Here is a 20,070-nt window from a genome sequence, read left to right on the forward strand (position 1 = left end):
ATACTTGAAAAAAAGGCCATAGTAATCCAAAGTAAAAAAAATTACAGTTCATGAACATTATTTATGAAAAGACATTATTTAAGGTATTCATACAACGTGAAGTATATACAAGTAAAAAGGTAGTGTTTGCATTCACTTACTTGAAACACACAGGTATATGTATGAAGAAATGTAAAAAGCAAAACCTCCGAAAGCATTTTACTTTACCCTTGTTCCCTTTGGCATTGCTGTTTCATCAACCAATAGGCAAAGAATGTTACACACCACCAAAAGGACTGAGATAGACTACAACACAAAAAAAGCAAAGTGTCAGCTCTCAACTCCAAAGATTTCTTTGGCAATATACAAATACTAAAGTCTAAGTAACAAAGCATGTTTCAGAATAAAAGAAAAGCAGTCAAGATCAAAATTTTACATACAGAGCTAAGTAAATAAACTATATAAAAACTCTAAAGTAAATTCCAAGAAATTATTAAAATTTCAAAGCTTGTGACAAAAGATGGTAAAATAGATCCATTTACTAAGTAGTCTCACCAACTGGAACCCACAACTGCACACACTTCAAAAGTAGTAAAATATTATCAGCATTAACTTCTTAAGGCAGTTTTTATAGCCTTTAAAGCACAGTATCTGCAATACCCTATCTTTCCTAATTTTAAATGGAACAAATCCTGAATTTTATGCTTTTATGAGAAAACAGATCATCTTGAGGACTTTTTCTAATTGCCATTCATTTCCATTTCTTTCTATTGAATTTTTACAAGTAAAAGCATGGATGGATTTTAATTCTGTTGAAAGAAAACTAGTTCACTGGAAATCATTTAGCTAACAGAGCTGCCTTACTCAAATGCTAAAGCAGATAAAAATATAATATGGTTTATTTAATAGGCAAATAAAATCTTACCGTCTCAATAAGAAGTAGAACCATAACAGCAGGATACACCAAATTTCTTTCCCATGCTGAAGCCTTTTTTCGCCTCTCTAATAGAAGGAAAAACAAAATAAAAATTTCAGTAATTTCCAAAAGTTTTCTCCTGATTCATGTTTTCATCCCATTATGCTACAAATATTAATGCAATTTTTTTGAAAAACGAATTACCCATTTTTCTCCATAAATCATGAAAATCAGTTTGTTACATTAACAGGACAATCCTGTGAAGCTTAAATTTCAGCTCTGTAAAGACAATAAAGTTTTTAAGGAAACCTTATTATTGATATGCGGCTTTCTGTGAAAATACAGAAGTAACTGTATTTGGTGAAGATGTACATATGAATGTAGTTACACATCGGAAGGAATCAAGTGACATGAATAAGATATCTAATATCATGTCGCAAGGACGTAAAGGTTGAAAGCAAACCTCCACTTACAGCCACCACAGATTGCCCCATACCACAGCTCGCTACACGCTAAGAACCACTAAGAATGACTTAAGCTTTAAAAAAAGACTTTATTAAGATATCACAGAGCTACCAACACTATAAAAATTAAGGGGTTGTTTTCTACAAAATGGTGGAGTTCAGTCCCCCAGTGTGACACTTTTCCCTGCAAGGTATGTTCTAGTATGTAGCTGGCATAGATCCCAGACTGAGAGATCAAGCAGAAATTGGTAGGTCAAAGGCAAGGGTGCTTTAAAAAAAAAAAAAAAAAAAAAAAAAACATTCAGCAAACATGATAGGGCCAGAGAGACAAATTGGAGTTTGAGGCTACCAAAACAGCCAGAATTCAAGGCGTGATAATCACAGAGAGAAGAAAGAGCAAAGTGGCTTCTTTCCCCCTGAGGCCTCAGCAGCTGAGGCTGGGAAAAGCAGAAACACAACTGAGAAGCTCTGCAAAGCTCATTCAGAATCCAGTTTCTCGAACAGTTATAAACGAGTTCATTAAGAAGCCTGCGCATAACAGCCAGACTTGCCGTTAAGACCAAGGGAAAACCCTACACTAAGATTAATGCCAAACTGGAAATGGACAGAGCAGAAGCCCAAACAGACTAAGCTGCTATGTCCCTGTTCTATGTGCCTAGCAGAAGCCAAACAAACACTGCTAATAAAAAGAAAGTACCATCTTGTGGCTACAATTGCATGTTAGCAAAGTCTAGCATTCAGTCAGGAGGAACCCAAGCAGAGGCCAGACCACTGAGTCCAGGACATGAAACTGCAGTCTGAAGAGTCTAAATCAACTGAAGTTTGCAGCAAAGTACAGAAAGAAGACTGTGGCCCAGAGAATTATCAGGATGGGCAAAAGTCATCCTGGAGCATTCACAGTAATGACCAGCTCAGCCATGTGAGGAAACAAGACATGCCTGAGGAAAGAACACAAAAAAACAGGAGGGAATAGCACTTGACAACCACAAAGGGTCAAGAATGGTGCCTTACCCAGCGAGAGGGAAATGAGGACAACTGTCGCCAGACACAGGCCTGCCCTTTTTAGCCTAAACAGTCCTGAGGTCCAACCCGATAACACTGCTCTTTCCAAGGAAGTGAACTGCACTGTAAAGCAAAGTGCCTCACTTACAGAAATATAAAACATCAGCACCCAACAAGGAAAAACTTACAACTGACCAGCATGCAAAGCAACACAAAATGCAACCAACACTAAGGACGGAAATCAATCAAAACTACTAAGAATTAACACAGGTACTAGAATTACCAGATTAAAATGTTAAAGCATTATCATAACTGTATTCCATTTTTTTTTCAAAAAGATGGAGGGCATAGATTGATATGCTAAGTAGAGGCAGGAAAGTATTCAGGCCGAATAATACTTCTTAGAAATGAAAACTACACTATCTGAAAAAATCACACTCAATGGAATGGAAGCCCCATTACACATGCAAAAAGAGCAGTGGAAATGACAACGATTCTATTCAAAATGAAAGAGAAAGAGACTTTACAATAATCATCCTACCATCCTGGAACTATGGGCTCAAGCTACATGTAACTGAAATCCCCAAGAGTGGCACAGTGGCAAAAGTAAAAAACAGCTGCAAAAGTTAGTGGCCAGGGCCAGAGATATAGCTCAGTGGCATAGCACCTGCCTGGCAAATTCAATTCCCTGTACAAAAACAAAAACAAAAACTCAATAGCCAAATACTGTCCAAATAAGATGAAAAATATAAACTCTCAGATCTAAGAGACTCCATGAAGCAAAGAACAAGAGGCACTCCAATGCATATTATCATCAAATCACCAAACCAATGGTAAAGAGGGTCCTAAAAAGCAGATAGAAACAAGATACACTGAAAGTATGGGAGATTATCTAACAGAAAGAAGCAAGTAAAAACAAATAGGAGAGCGACACCTCTGAATATTACCATCTTTGAAAAGTCATTCTGTATAAACACAAGATTTAAATGTGAATAAACAGTCTCTCCTTAAAACAAAAATAGTCTTTATCAATGAACATTAAGGTCTCATAAACTTTTTAATATTTCAGACTATAGTGAGGTCTTTAATAACAAACACACCAAGAAAAAAAAGTATAGTACCTAGTTTTGTCTTAAGAGTCTTTACATTTTCAAGTTCTTGTTCCAACTCCATCATGTCGTACTCCACTGATGAAGACGTCCCTATTCAATACAAAAATATTTAGAATTAAAACAGAGCCCCTAACCCTACTGAAGAGGTAATCCTCTAATTGAAAAATAAATAACTTTGCACATTCAGATTACTGAGAACAAAATAAGCACTGCCATGGTTCATAGTAAACTATATCCACAACTTTATTTAAAACCATGTCCTTAAGCATTAAAAACTGCTCCAAGAAGATTTTTTAAGTTGGTAAAGTTCTTGATTGATTACAAAAGCATTACACACTTCCTCCACACAGTGAAATGGAATTCACGTCCTCTTCTCCCCCATCTCTTGAAAGAGACAACTGTCACCAGTGTGGCTGATATACTCATGTCCTTCCTCATGTGCAAATTTATGCACACACATGTCTCACGATGTATTTTATAGATGGAATTCAATCGGACATGTTACTTGGCCACTTGTTCTCCGTGCCAGTGATGCCTCCATACTAACAGACGGGCCCAACTCCACAATAGTGAATAACTTCCCATAACCTGATGCGCAAGTTTTACTCAGAAGTATTCCTCTTGTGATTATTCAGATTTTCCTCAATTATCTGGCACTTCAAACAAGGATGCAATAAACATTCTTGTATTTATATCCATTAGTTCCAAAATTCAGACAAGTGAAAGGGTGGAAGCATTTTTAGTTTTAAGAGATATTTAAAGGTTACATTCCCAAAATATTATAATTTACTGTAATAATTTAAATTTCTATTCATAGCTTTTGAAAGTACCTAGTTTTCAGTATTTTCCCTAGCACTGGATAGGGTAACCTAACAATGTTTTCCAATATGATGAGTGAAAAATGTTTTCTGATTGTTACTTTCATATGCATTTCGCTAAATGTGATTGTTTTATATTTATCACATGGAATCTCCTTATTCATATTTTTGCTTGTTTCTCTAATGGTTTTGTATATCGTATCCCATTCAGTTTTATTCATTAAAGTCTGAAACATAAATTGAAACCTCCAATAAAGCTATACTTTGATTATATTTCCTCAGTTTTTAAAAAGGTTTTGTCATTATGAATTTCTTTTGTCTATGCTTTCTCTTTGTTGTTATACCGCTAAGACTCTAACATCTTCCTATGAGTCATATCTTTTATCATATGATATAATGATTCCCTTTATCGCTAATGTTCTACAACTTAAATTCTGCTTTTTGGACTTTAAGTTCTACTTTTCATTTTCATTTGTCTTGTTTGTTTATTTACATACATGCACCTTTCTTTTTACTATTCCTTTTCTTGTCTTTTATCCAGATCAACCTATATTTGAGGTTTAACATCTATCTCATTGGTTATAAGCAAATGAAACTGACTCGATACAAACCAGAAAAGAAATTTGAGCAATATTAGACCAACAGGAAAGCTTACAGGAAGGAAAGCTGAGGAAGCCAGAAAACAAGAACAGTCAGGGCTGCCTGCTGCCCTTGGAACCCAGAAGAAGAGACCCCTAAATGAGTAGCAAGCCTTCTCTGTCTGCTGCTATTCACACATGGTTAGCCTTTCAAACAGTAACAAATCAGTTGGAAGGTTCAGAAATTCCTATTCTTGGGGACCGCAGACCAACAGTTGAGAAAAACTGACTATAAGAAAGAAGCAGGTGTAAACAGTGATCCCTTCTCAAGGGAAAGACTGAAAGAATTCAGTCCAATACAAGAAGTTCAGTAGGACCAGACAGACCCTGCAGCACTAAGGAAACTCAGAAGCCCCTTTCCAAAGCCGCCTTGGGGAATCACAAAACATAGACACATTTCTAGAAATAGAAGTGGCCTTTATCCTTTTGCATCTCTTTTCTCATTTCCCACTGCAAAAAAGAAAGAAACCTAATACCCTCTCTTTTAGAGAACCTGAAGTCTCAAATGCACAGAAATGTTTTACAGTATTTTCAGAGCTCATTAATCATTTTACTTGTTAATATATAATTGATATTTTCAAAAAAGTGGGAGTAAAGATAGTACAGAGATACTCAGGTAATGTGACTCCAAGCTGCTAAACTTGGACTACAAATCTAGTTTTAAATTTCTGGCAACCAAACCAAAAGGAAAAGCAATTGAGTTACAAAATTAATGGACATTTTCATATAATTAGGAGATTCAGATAAAATGATATAGCAATGTAAGATTTCCAAATGTCTCTGAATCAAAGTTTAAACAATACAAAAGTGTTATATTTTACTTTTTAATCCCAATTCTTATAAATTATATAGTGTATATCAGTAATTATCACTCATTTAATACCTACATTTCATTACTTAAAAACCATACACACTTCATTCTCTGTACTCATAAAGTATTATTCTAGTAACCAGTGCCCAAGCTAGAAAAATTAATATGGTGAGTATTTGGGATTTTGAAAGGAAATGGGTATCAGAATAGACAATAGTCCTGATGCCAATTTGAAATTAAGTGAAAAGACATAAATGCTTACTTTGGGGTATGTTTACAAAGCGCAATACAAGTGTTTAGACCATTCAATGTATGACTTTTCAAAAGAAAATACTGAAGTGACATTTCTGAAATGCTTTTATTTCAGGTGACCCAACTCTAGCCACACAATGAGTACTTAGTAGATACTGATTAGCATACAAAAATCAAAACTACACTCCTACTGTCCTGAAGTAAACCATCCTTTTCTTAAATGACTAGATTTTTCTAGAATAATACAGTGTTCAAGGACATTACCATCCTCTGTTACATAGTAATATATTAAATACCTAAGTGAAAATGTAAGCTTTTGTAGTACAGAATGTTTCATTATATAAGTGATCAGAAGGAAAGAGTAGTTTTGAGAAAGTATGACACGCTCCAAACAAATACTTGGATAGTATTTAAGCTGTACCAAAGAAATGAAAATATCATCAAAACTGGGAAACGATTATTTTTACAAATCTAAAATGTTCAATGTCAGCACTGTCTAGTCAATAAGTCAAATTGGTAGACAAAACCTGTTTAGACAAGTCATAAAAAATAAAAAGGGATTCTCCAACAAAACCACAAAGCAGCTCATTTAAGGTCAATTTAACGGTATTATTCTGTTTTTCTTCCAGCCCCGACATAGGATTTCACGACCTCAAAGGAAATTGTAAGAGTATCTATTTGCATTCCCCCAGGTGATTGGCAGTTCAACACCAATTAGTTCGAAATTACACTGTTACTAGCATGCAATAAAAACAATACCTTTCATCTTTCTTACATAGGTAAGAATACCTTCAGAGCCAATAACTTTGATCAAGTAAGTATTTTTGATCCTGCCCCACCCATCTCTTTGGATTCAGGAAAACTAATAGCTGAAGGCAAATTTTCCTAGCTTTATTCTTAAGCTGAAAAACTAATGTGGTATTGAAAATATTTTGCTTCCAAGATAACAATTTCCGAAAGTCCAGCACTTCCTCAATAACTATGCCTTTTCTTCATACAAAAGACAGAAACAATGCATACAACAGCCTTCATATGTTAAAAGACAGACGCTAATTCTTGAATTTAAAATATAAATTGTATTTTTAAAACAAATGCACACTATCAATTAGATATATAAATAATTCAAATAATTTGATGCAATAAAATTATCTCTCTAAACAATTCAATATCTTAATGCAATATCCTAAATTTACTCATAATAAATACTGTATCAGGCCCCTACAAGAAAAATTCTTTTTATATTTAATTTTTTAAGTAAGCATATAACCAAAACAAGTTTGGTTAGAAAATCTTATTTTTATAACTTTTAGAAAAAATGACTTGACCAATGTGATCTCTATCCTCAAGAATGGAAGATCACTCAAGTACTGTTATTTCCAATCACACAGGCAAACAAATTTGTTGTTCTAGCCCAAGAGTCTTAATAACTCTAGATCAAATAGTCTCTTATGCCCCACCAGATGGACCTTGCTATCCCCCAGAAAGCATGTATAAATTGAAACTGCACCCCAAATCTCTGAAGTGTCTATTTTACGGGGGGGGGGGGGAAGCAATGCTGTTGGTACCTACAAAGGAGACAGAAATTCTTTGTATGTCTATTCCATTCATGATGCTAATATTTATTAAAATAATAGTTTCTATTTATTTCTGACACAGCCACAGAAAAATGGCTAATTATGAACCTAGCAATGTAAAACTTCTGACAACACGGGGGCTGGGGATTTAGCTCAGCGGCATAAGCGCCTGCCTTGCAAGCAGGCAGTCGTGAGTTCCATCCCCGGTACCGATAAAAACGAAAAAGACAAAAAAAAAAAAAAAACCTTCTGACAACACAATTACGAAAATGCAAATGTACTTACATTATTAATGACTGCAAGGGAGACAGAAAAATTAAACAGTCAGCTTTAGGAATATTATATTATGCTATGTAAAATTAAAGTAATAGTTTGACTTTTCTCTATTTTAGATATAAGCACAGTAAACTTAAACTTAGTAAGAAGTTAAGATCATTCTTCAACCTTCAGACTTATATACACTATTAGCAACACTACAATTCCTGTCAATTGTGCTTTAAAAACTAGCTCATGAATATTAAATTTATCTTCTTTTAAACAAATGTGAATCATTTTTATACAACTTCTTTAGATGTCACAGAATATGATACTGACTCCCATTCTACTTCATTATTGCAAAACATTCCTCAGCCACTCACATTAGAATAGCTTATAGCTCTCACAAGAACCTCAGTTCAGCTGAGATAAGTAACTTGTTCAGGCCACATTTCATGGTCAAGTAATTAGTGAAGGGCCCAATAAGCTGAATAAATTATAATGAGACGTCTATCACTGCTGTAGCCCCTCATATGCAAATGATTTTTGCTGACGTTTTATCACTATCAGGCTGACTACAGTGGCCCAGGTCTGAAAAGTATGTGATCAGTCTCCTTTCAGTGATGCGAACATACATCATATTCTTATTACAACCACTGCTAGAACCTAGAGGAATGCAGAGAAAGCCAAGTAGTGCAAAGGAGTGTGATAAAATCTGAAGAGAACTTCCTTGTAAGTGTGCTACATGAAGAACAATGGGTAAGCCATGACCATCACCATGCTGCCATGACAGAGGGAAACACCTCTGATGGACACACTAGCCAGAAGCAGCACCAAGCCATGACATTTTTATAACTCTCTACAATCTCAACTCAGTCATAAGCAGCAAGACTCAAGGACCAACAATGGCCTGAGAGCTGTTGAGAGATCACCAAGTTCCTGGAAAGGTAGGATAGGAAAGGTCCTCTTGTTTTAATACCTGGATTTTTCAGGATACAAAGGCATTGCAACCTGGTACTCAGCAAAAATGAAAAAACTACCTTTTCTGTGCTCTTTAGAATACTACAGGTTTCAATGAGAAAGGCTTTTTAAGATGATTAGAACCAAGCAGTAAAGTAATTGCTACAAAAATGATACACTCAATTTTTATCATGAAGATGAAAATAGTATCTAACAAAATTGAGTTGAATTAAGTTCAAAGGCTACAATATTTTAAAATAAATTACATTAAAAGAATTGTGGAGGTTTTGAACTTAAACAACAAAAAATAATTTCCATTCATTATGGTACTTCTAAAGTTACCCGGTATACCCATAGGCTACACACACGAAAGCTAATTATTTCAATTAACACTGTTGCATTACTTAAACATCTAAACATGTTAATGATATATGTATCCTCAACACTGGGAAGGAATTACAAAAGATTCTCTTCTACAATTAATGTAATGGGACTTTCTGTTGAGCTCTTGTTCAGGGTCTTGAAGTAGAAATGGTTCTTGATTGCTCCTATTTGTGGCCACAGCAGCAGGGAAACCACCCCATTTCTGTTCCAGCATGGGTGTCCCCCTCTGCCCCTAACCCTCTGTAGCCTTTCTACACACTCTCAAGAGACTGTCATTTAGCTTCTCACCAAATTCACCCTTTTTCCTCATTCCTATGGTGAAATGGCAGTTCTCTGTCTGTGTGTTTTATCTACTATCTTACCTAGAGGATATATTTGCTACCATCCTACCCCATCAGCAGTGTAAGCTAATCAAGGGCAAAGCAGGGAAGAAAACTGACCCACCCCAGACCCTGGGGAGTGTCTGTGCCTGTATAGTTTCTACAGGTAACAGTGATAAGTTAGGAGGCTAGAATGTTGCTCTGGTGCCATGGATTGAAAACCCAAAGTTTGGGAAGACTAAGACAGAAGTTCTGAGGCCAGGACCTGGTAAAGAAACAGTATAAACACCCCCAGGGAGCAAGTGGTCCTGTGGGGGGACAGCTATGAGGCACTAAGTGAGATCTGATTCACAAGGCCAAAGTCATACATGAAAGAAACAAGAAGCTCCTGTGAAATTTCACCAAGAGGTGCCAGCTGTTCAAACCAAGGTGGTACAAGGCAGTGTCAGGCACGTTCAGGTTCTAGAGTTTCCCTAAAGCTAGAGAAACAAGCTTGCTGAAGGGATCTGAGTAGAAGGGAACAAGACCACTTAGCTATCACCTGAGAGATGATCTGCCACCTGCAGAGAAGTGATCGAGGTCATGAGCTGATCTGGCTGGTGATGTTCAAAATGTCTACTGAACGCCCAGGTGCAACTAACTACTTAACAGCTGGATCCTCAAACTCAGCACAGATCATGAGCTTACAGACAGGATTTAATGACACGAGACCAGAGGAGTTAACAAGGGAGTGTGTGCAACCAGCCAAGGGCAAGTACTGAGGCACAAGGCAAGCCAGGCTAAAGCAGCTTTGGACACAGGAAATCCAGTAGACAGACTGAGAAGAAGCAGGCTGTTAAGTCTAGGAAAAGATATTAAGTGTGTGATAAGCCTCTAAAGGGAGCAGGACATGGTGGTACACTTCTGACATTCCAGCTATTCTGGGAAGCAGAGACAGGAGGCTCGTGAGTTAGAAGCTAACCTGGATAATATAGCATAACTCCATCTAAAGTAATAATAAAAGGAACAAGAAAATGTGAACTAAAGCCAGGCATGGTGGCGCACTCCTGTAATCCTAGCAGTTGTAAGTTCCAGACCAGCCTGGGCTACAAAGTGAGCTCAAAGCCAGCCTTAACTGCACAGTGGGACCCTGTCTCAAAAAGACAAAGAAAGAAAGAGTGAACTGAAAAACTGAAAACCAAGTGGAATAAAAAATATTTCAACGAGGAAAGAGAGTAACATGAGGACTATGGAGTCACAGGCCAGTCTGACAACAGCAGTCTGGAGAGGACCAGAAGCAAAAATAAGCAGCATAAAGCCAGAGCTGCACCCATGAGAACCCACCTCTTACAGCTCTCTGAAACTTGGCAGAGCTACACTTGACAGGTAAGATGGAACCCACAGCTCTCTGGAAACAGCAGAGCATATGTCTGTGGACCAGTCATGCAGCAGAGCACAAAACGGTCAAAGTCAGCTCCCCGAATCAGGGAGAAGGACAAGAGGCAGCATGCAAGAGGACAGTGGTGTGGAGGTGGACCAGCTGGGAACCATTTTCTGGAAACATTTTCTCCAGAAAATGAGAAACAATGTAGCAGCTGAGATGAAAAAGGTGAAGGGCTGAAGAATGAAACATCACCCAGGAGAATCTAAAGCAGACTTGAACTATCAGCCATGCAAATCAAGGTTGAACAGCAGCTACATGGTGAGAGCAAATGAAGAAAGGCTGGCAGGAAGGAGCTGAGAGGCTTGCCAGAGAGAGCTGGGTCTGTGATCTAAGAACCCCAGGGGACGAGCACTGCACGAGTGAGTGCATGACAGGTGTGAGGAAGCACAGGTGGCAGTCAGGGTGTGATCCGACAGGAGACATACAAAAACTCGAGTCCTTGATGAGGGCAAGGCCTGGCTCCGTCACAGGCACACAAAGCAGCAGCTAGACAGAGCAAGGAACTGCCCAGAGTGCTGGGAAGGACATAAGCAGGGATACACCACTAATGGAACTCAAGCAAGGGGTCAAGAAAGGGGGTGAGGCAGCCTGAGAGAAGAGAGGGCAGGGCCAGCACAGGAGGTAGTACTGAGTCCAAGGGTTAGAGAGCACTGGGGGAAGAAGAGGACATCTACCAGAACCCCAGAAGCAGGGAGCACTCTGGGAAGAACACAGTCCAACACAAGAGGGTTCTGGGCAGTGCCAAGGTGCTGTTGGAAGCCACGTTTCTTTGACCAAAAAACTGAAAATCCAGCAATGTTTGTTAGGGGCTCTCAGTTCTAAATGGCACAGGCAGAAAATATGGCACCAGAGAAAAGTGGAAAACTGCATCAGAAGTGGAACACAGAGAAATGAGGAGCCTGAACACCACACAGGGCACCCAGAGTCCCACAGTTGAGAGACCGGACAGGAGGCGGGGACACAGAGCCCTCCATGCCTCCAGCTGACCAGATGGCGCTGCATGAGCCCCTCCCAACGCTTGAGTGCCTGCCTTCTTTTTCATGTGTCTCGCTACGCTCTTACCCTTCCTTCTTCCACATCCTGAAACACCAGTGCCGTGGTTCATCTGCACTGCATCTGCTGCTGAGAACATGGGTCACATACACAGTGGAGATAGCAGCGGCAGGTGGATGATAGCATGGCTTCTAAATCAACAGTGCAGTGCACAGTTTTGCTTCATTTTATTGAAATATTTTATGAAATAGTAACAATATTAATAGTCTTAAACCAAGGGCACCACAAAATGTCAATTAAGAACAAGAGGAAAATCACAGTGGGCCATCCCACCACACTGTTATTTTTTAAATGGGACATGAAAATTTAATTCCCAGCACATAATAATTGCCAAAAGCTACACTGCCACTGTCTTGAAAAAAATTAGTGTGATTCCTACAGTAACCACCTCTTGTCATTGTTCGGCTACCATGTTTTTCAGGTGATGTGAAACTGAGCTGGAAGGCAACCATACACATTCCCACAGCTCCCATACTGTGCACTGCACAGCCTGACACACACAGCATGCAATTAGCAAAACACCACCCCGCATGTTGTGATGAATTAGCGTTATAACGCATATTTTTAAAAGTATTTTACTCTCATTCTGCAATTCTTTTCAATACAAGGGTAAAAAAATACAACTTCCTTTTTGTTTTAAAATTTAAATAATTGTTATGACAACATACATTTGCCATAATTCTGGATTAAATAAAATCCATAGAAATGGTTTATCCTACTTAACTTCTTTCTGCACTTTCTTTAAAACCAGTAAATCATGAAACGTTGCTCTCTTTGCATCTTGTTCCTCAGCACATACTGATCAGTGCATGCTATTGAAGCTCACAATCTTTAATCCACTGGTCACAATGTCAGTTTTGCTGTAGTCATTTATATAACAAGCATACACTGCTTAGCCTATTATTTTGTACCTGAAGTCATCCACAGAGGCTGATCAGCAGCAAACAGCAAAATCATAATAATCAACACTAAGGAGGGTTCCTGAAGAGACTAAGGACAACCTGCCACCAGAACAGCTGCAAATGGCTGCGCGGCTGACCACGACAATGAAACACCTAGCACTCTAAAACCCCCAATCTTGTCTGAACCCAAGCCATCTCCTATACTGATTGGGATGTTTTTAAGCTTGGTTTCCTCTCTAGAAAGTACCTCTCCTTCAGTTTCTTTACAAATAATGAACTATCTTAAGTCAAAGGACTGAAATGGGTTCTAAAAGGAACTTTCCTTCCTGCAGGATGGGAAAAGAACAGGCTACATTTTACTTTGATTAGACTTAATGCAAATCATTTAATTCATAAAGCACCGTATTTTCCATTTTCTGTTCTGCAAGACAGAAACAGCATGTACCTCAGCCAAAAACATAATCCCACAGTACAGGAAGCAGACTGACACCTACTTTTTGCAACTCAGGAATGCTCTTCTACATGAGACAAATTAATTTCAATATCTACTACTTTAACAAAATTTTATAAAACTAACATTGTGGACTACAGTTTTTAATGCTGACATTAAATAAGCTTAAATATTAAAGTAGCTTTAATAAAGTTAGAAGAATAAAAGATATATAGTTCCAGTTCTAAAGTTATCTGTACATGATTGGCTTAGTTACTTATCTCTCTCTGCTGGGACAAAATATTCAACACTCAAAATTAAGGAAGCAAAGTTTTATTTAGCTTTGTGTAGGTTTCGGTCTACAATCAGGTGGTTCCAAGACAGGAGGGCTTGGTGAGGGGCAACAGTTCACAGCAGCAGAAGATGGCAAAAATGACATGAGCAGAAAGGAGGGAGAGCAAGCCTCTCTCCCTCCTTCATACTGTACACAGCTTGTCCGCTCTTGGTGTGTGTGGCACTCACACCATCTCAGTGCCCTCCTCTTGTGCAGGATGAGGGTGTTTACAAGGTGAGGACCCTGGCCCCTACTGAACTGCTTAAACTTCTCAAGTTGACACAGTGTATCAACCGCTACAATGATGTTACCAACAAAATATAACTCAGAAGCACAGTTTGCCTGGCAAGCCTAAGGCCCTGAGTTTGATTTCCAGTATCCCCCACAAAAAAATTCTCTAGAACAGATACAAACTGGAATTTTTTGATTTGAGGACAAAGCTGTAAATTTTATCAGCTCTTTTGGATTAATGTATTGCTTGCAATTAAAGAAAGACATTTCCTATTTCTCAATAGTCCATATTTAATATAACTTACTACTTTATACCTACTTTAAAATTATGCAATCTTTAAAATTATGATTCTGAAAATATAATAACCCGATTTTGGTGAGGGATGGTTCCTTTCTGACGCTTTTCTTAAAGATTGTATAAAAAAGTACAGGGTGAAAATTACTGCAAATTAATTTACCTACACTATGTTATTTCTCTATTAAATTATGTCATTACTCTTTTCTTCACTGGAGGCAAAAATGATCAGTAACTTAAAATTAAACAATCTTCGACATGCTAACTCTGATAATTAACAATACTGCCAAACAAAAGGGTTGCTAAATGACAGTTTGGCACATTTGGCCCCTCTGTGCCAAAGAAACCTGCAATACTTCCCTTAAGGTCCAAATACACAGGAAATGCAGCACAGGCCTGAGCGCTGCGTCTCTGCACTTGCAAGTGTCTGCAGAGCTGGTGGTGGAGGTCTGCTGGCACCCAGCGGCCGCAGTCTCAGTGGGAGCTAGTCCTGCTGGTCATAGTTCATCCTTAGCAGACTCTAAGCAAACCCTTTCACAGGAAAGTTCTTTGTTACCCTTAAGTCTCTGGGAGGTTTAGATTTTTTTTTTCCCCTTCAATTATTTGTCTCTTTTGATTAAAATAGTTTTCTTTTAGCCTGGTCTAAATATACACATACCATTTAGCCGCCTCTGGAGTGCTTCTTCCTCTAGGGTAATAATATAAATTTGCTCATCCAGGTCTTCAAGAATCTAAATTTAAGGATAAAACTATTCAATAATGTAACATTACAAACTCTGTGCTTATAAAAATGTTTAGGTTACTTGGTCTATCATTTTAGATACTGTATTCACTGAAATAACTAAGAACTCAACATAAAAATGTTTGAACTATTTTTCATAATTAAGTATATTTTCCTGAGTTTATATTTAATATTTTCCTATTTTAATATATAACTAAACATCAAAACTTGATTATCTGAAAATCTACATATATTTAAATTAAGGACTGGGAAACAGTAGTTGAACCCATGGCCTTTGCACTGAGTTACTGCCCTAGTTCTCCCCCCCTTTTTATTTTTGTGTGTGTGTGTGTGTGTGTGTGTGTGTGTGACACAGTCTCACTAAGTTGCCCAGGCTGAGTTTGAACTTGTGATTCTCTTGCTTCAACCTCCCAGAATGCTGGGTTTATAGGACTGTACTACCAGATAAACTGGGTATCTTTTAAGCTTAAAGGATTAAAATAAAAAATTCTCCAAATTTCTCAATGGCAAACAAATGCATAAATTTTAAATAGCCAAAAAGCTTAAAAGAAAGAAAGAAAGAGCTATCTTTATGCCCCAGCCACTATTTTTGAGATAAAAGGAATAGATTATCTAATCTAGGCCAATTGTGTAGTCAATGACACATGACAAGAAATCTGCAAAGTACATCAGTCATGTGCAGAACCTTCATCATTATATACTAGAGGTACTCCATAAATGGAATCATAAAAACCATTCAGCATGAACATGACCAATGTAGGACATATGCATGCACAGAAATATCAAAGTAATCCCCATAATGTGTACAATTAATATGGGTTCAAGGTTATAATTTTAAAAATAAGTTGAGAACCAAAAAATAATAAAAATAAAAAGCCAAGAAGTCAGCCAACAGAATCCTACTGAAATGGTGTGTTTATAAATAAGCCATTCACTACCAAGCTATTTGGGGGGGGGGGGCTCACTAAAAATCACCAGTTATATGGGTACTATCTACACTATTTTCAAAAGTGATAAAACCTAAATTTGTTCAATTCTAGCTTTGTTAATACCGCTATCTCTCTATGAATCCTTTCTCTCTCTTTGCTAATACAGCTGTCTCTCCATGAGTGGTCTCTCTCTCTCTCTCTCACTTTGCTAATACAGCTATCCCTCTATGAATGGTCTCTGTTTCCCTTTCTATCTCTCTCTCTCTCTTTTCTCTCCCTCTCCCTCTCCTTCTCCCTGTCTCTGTCTCTCTTTCTCTCTGTCTCTCTGTCTCTCTGTCTCTCTGTCTTCCCAGCACTAGGGAGAATGTTAAAGAAGTCAAGAGCTGCTTTTAATGTTCTCTATCATTCAAATATTAACATCTTATTCTCAGCAAAATACATCCATGTGCCCATTCAGCTGCCTAATCAGCCTTAAATCACATGGTCCCTTTTCAGGCTTCAAATTTATACCGTTCATGTGAAATTTATATCAAGCAATCCAAAAATTTCCACTCTTTCAACAAATACCTGAGGTCCCCTGTGGCCTAGCACTCTACTAATCTCTGGCCAACATACTATCTCTACCTTTGGGAAGCCTAAACCTAAGAGAGAGAACAAACAGTAAGAATAAATTAACACAAACAGAGTAACAACAGAGAATACTCAAACTATGGGGGATAAGGGAGAGGAAGAAAAACGAAAAGCCTCTCCAGCAACAAAACAAGCCAGCCATGTGGGCAAAACAAGTGACAGGCCTGAGGGATGGAGACCCACTGCCAGGACTGACTGGATAACAATTAAAAGTAGAGGAGCCCTCAACAATGTCACTACACATAAGTAACAGGGGCCCTATCTTTGTGGGCCATGAAAGAAGATTCTTTCTCATCATTTCTTGTCATTTCTGCTGCTTTGATGGAAACTGACCATGGTTAGCTGTCAAATGGACATTTATCTCACAGTACAAATTATCAAGTAATTACTTATGACAACAGATACAACTTGAGATGTCACAGGGATATGTGTTGAGTGCCTGGGAACATCACTCCTCTTGCTTTCCACGACTGTGAGAAACAGACTGTCATCATCACTTTGTATTCCAAGAAACAGAAGCCTCCCAAAAGGCCTACTTTTGTAACCACTGTGACTAATACAGGCTTAGATGCAGGTAAGGCACAGTCCTGACCTCGAGTGGTACCAGAAGAGAGAAGATTAATTAAAAATTAATTATAGGATTAAAATAAATGTCAAAACTGAGTCTTAAAATGTTACAAAACATCAGAGGCACAAAGATTACTTCTAGTAGGGGAGAGAAAGGTCTGGCGGGCATTCCTGGTTGCTGCAGAACTCCGCCAAGAGCCTGTATTACTAAGAAGAGAGCAAGCACTGCAAGCAGAGGAAGCCAGAGGAGAACACAGATGAGGAAAAATGCAGGGCCCCCGACACAAGAACGCAGTTAGACTGCTCTGGAGGCAGAGGAACAAGCAGAGCGCCACAGTCTGGCCTCTAGAGTTAGCCTCAGGGTTCAGACCGGCCCCATAGTACAACTCTGTGAATTAGGATACGCTACCCAACCTACTGCACTGAAGTGAACCCAGCCAGCAAATGAGAACACAACCACCTCACTCACAGGTCTTCTTCAGGGTCATATAAAATTCTGGGTGCCTAATGAAAGTGTTTATCACTACATGTGGTAGGCAGACAATAACTGATGACTGTTACTGGATATAAGAAGAGAAAAAGAGACAAAAATAACTGAGGATTTTGCAGATATTGTTAATAAGAGAGATATTTGGGAGAAAAATAAGCTTGGGGAACAGATATCAATACACAGTTTGGTTTCACAGAGGAGGAATCCACAGCACTATGGAACACATAGCACCATAGGTCTCTTAGAATTGGACGTTGAGGGGCAATGGAGAGATGGTCCAGAGCAGGGTAGTAACTGAATGGTAGATCACAAACAGAACCATAAGCATCTCTATAGGAAATGGACATGGAGAAAAAGACAAAAAAAACAAAGAAACAGGAAGAAACTAAATAAACACAGCATTATAAAATCTTTTTAAGAAGGGTGCAAATTTCAAGGCTTTGTGCATGCATCATGCTGGATTGAGTGTGCTTTAATTTATTTAGCAAGTAAGACATCAGGTTTTATTTTAAAAAGAAGGATGAAAAAACCATAACTTTCAAATTCAAACAAGCATTTACTAAAAATTACCATTGTAACACTCCTCAGTGTTTTCCTTATGAATCACCACAGAAGGGAAGACAACCCCCACCACCCAAATGATGTGAGGCCTGGTTTTGCTAATGATACAAGCTAAGGGGAAGGAAGCATCTGATCACATGTACCTAGAGAGGGGAGACAAGACTCAGTGACTACAGATGCTGCTAGAGTTCAGCGAAGAAGACGCTGGAGGGGTAGAGGCCACCCAGGAAGGGGATGTGCAGCCATGCTAGGTGGGGATCAGTGGAGGTCCCAGTCTCTGAAAGCCTGTAGCATGCAAGTAGCTCAAACTTGAGTCCGTAGGCAAGGGGGAATCCAAGAAAATAATCTAAATAACAAATTTCCTAGGTACAGCTAAAAAGTTATTTTCACATTATTAAGTATTTGACAAAATAAAGACCAAAGAAATTTAGGAATAATCATTAGAATAATTACTAGTTGAAAATCATTTAAAAATGAATAGATAGTATATCTGAGACAAAAGGCAAAGTATAATTCAAAGAATGAAGAGATAATATACACATTTTTCAGGAACATATCTGTTCTATTAAATCAAAGTATAGATGCAATAAATTATTATTTGATATAAGGCAATGAATATCTAAAATACCTGTAAATAAGAGCAATTTTTACCTTAAAATTGGCTAGACAAAGTTTTACCCAAGTGACTTTTGTATTTTAAAAGCAAAAACATCTAGTTTCCAAAAATACAAGAATTTTTTTTAAAAAAACAGTAAGAATTTGAGTGACAAACCTAAGAAAATACTCTTGCTTCTAAGTGCTAATTCACATCTAAGCAATGTTCAAGTGTGAACATATGCATTTAACCAACAAAATAATTTATAATGAAGTACTTACTGTTGGCTTCACCAGCAATTGACCCATGACTGTGAACATGCGGGAGAGGCCCACTGGTGTACACACTGCAGGAATGAGAGCAGACTAGACCTCAGACTCAGACACAGAGACTGCCAGCCCACAGGGAAACACAGTAACCCACGCATCACGATCTTAAAGTGTGCTCAGTCTCCCAGTTAGACTCCCAGGGCTTTGTCAGAGGGTTTTCCAGCTTCATCAATAGAGAAGCTAGCAGGCAGTGTGAGGAGGCTGGGCATTACCACATTTAATAAAAGATATGTGCAGATGAAAGAAGGCTTGAGATAGTGAAGAGTCTAGCAGCTGAGTAGCAGTAAATACTTTTTCTTAAAAGAAAAACAGCAGACTGCACTAGAACTGAGAATCAGAATAGACACATACAGACTTAAATCCTTGGAACTGTGTTTTATGCCTCACAGCACCCTTGAGACAGGATGCGATGCCTCAAGTAGGACAAAGCAAGTTTTGAAATAAAGCCATCCAGTAATTATGTAGGCTCGAGTCTTGTGATGGAAGCAGGGTGGATACAGGACATGTTGTACACAGATGTGCATGTTGAGTGTATGTGTGTGAGTAGCAGGGTATCTCTCACTCCCCAACTCAGTGGAAAAGACTTTCTCTGGAGGACAACAAAAATTCTTTATTATTTCAAGCCTTCAGTTTATCAAAATTTGAGTAATAAAAAAAAATAGTGGTAACTCAAAACAATCTTCAAGTTGTTAAGGAATCTCACCAGGACACTTTCACATAATTTTCCAGAATATAGGACAATTTTACTTTCCTGTCAATACTAAATCAGAAAAATACTTACAGAGAAGTAACAAACATCCCATCAATGATATACAGGAATATAAATAGGGCAGGTAGAACTCCCAGAGATCTATAAAAATATAAATACATTTTATTAAGTTCAAAATACTGCACATTTCCATGTTTACAGCAGCATAATTTATAATAGCCAGCTCTTGCAAACAACCTAAATACCCACTGACTAAGGAATGGACAAAAAAGATGTATTTTTATACAACAGAGCACTACTCAGCCAAAGAGAAGGATAAACTGGAAACTTTTATAGGTAAGTGGATTCAACTTGAGAACATACTC

The 20,070-nt window shown here is 38.0% G+C and overlaps 1 protein-coding gene across 4 annotated transcripts in view; it reads right to left on the bottom strand.

Annotated features, from left to right (window-relative positions):
* Lmbr1 (limb development membrane protein 1) overlaps window positions 1-20,070 on the bottom strand; it is a 142,922-nt gene that overhangs the window by 37,523 nt on the left and 85,329 nt on the right. For all 4 annotated transcript variants that reach the window (XM_003469463.5, XM_063250834.1, XM_063250835.1 and 1 more), the window contains 6 exons: window positions 19,778-19,846; window positions 18,949-19,013; window positions 14,812-14,884; window positions 3,483-3,563; window positions 905-981; window positions 208-285 (listed from right to left, as the gene is read on the bottom strand). In XM_003469463.5, the coding sequence (XP_003469511.2) occupies window positions 208-285; window positions 905-981; window positions 3,483-3,563; window positions 14,812-14,884; window positions 18,949-19,013; window positions 19,778-19,846 (443 nt within the window). The remainder of the gene's footprint in view (window positions 1-207; window positions 286-904; window positions 982-3,482; window positions 3,564-14,811; window positions 14,885-18,948; window positions 19,014-19,777; window positions 19,847-20,070) is intronic.

This window comes from Cavia porcellus, unplaced genomic scaffold (assembly GCF_034190915.1).
Source record: "Cavia porcellus strain 051 isolate PalLab524CR breed Dunkin Hartley unplaced genomic scaffold, mCavPor4.1 scaffold_6, whole genome shotgun sequence".
In the NCBI taxonomy this organism is placed as follows: Eukaryota; Metazoa; Chordata; class Mammalia; order Rodentia; family Caviidae; genus Cavia; species Cavia porcellus.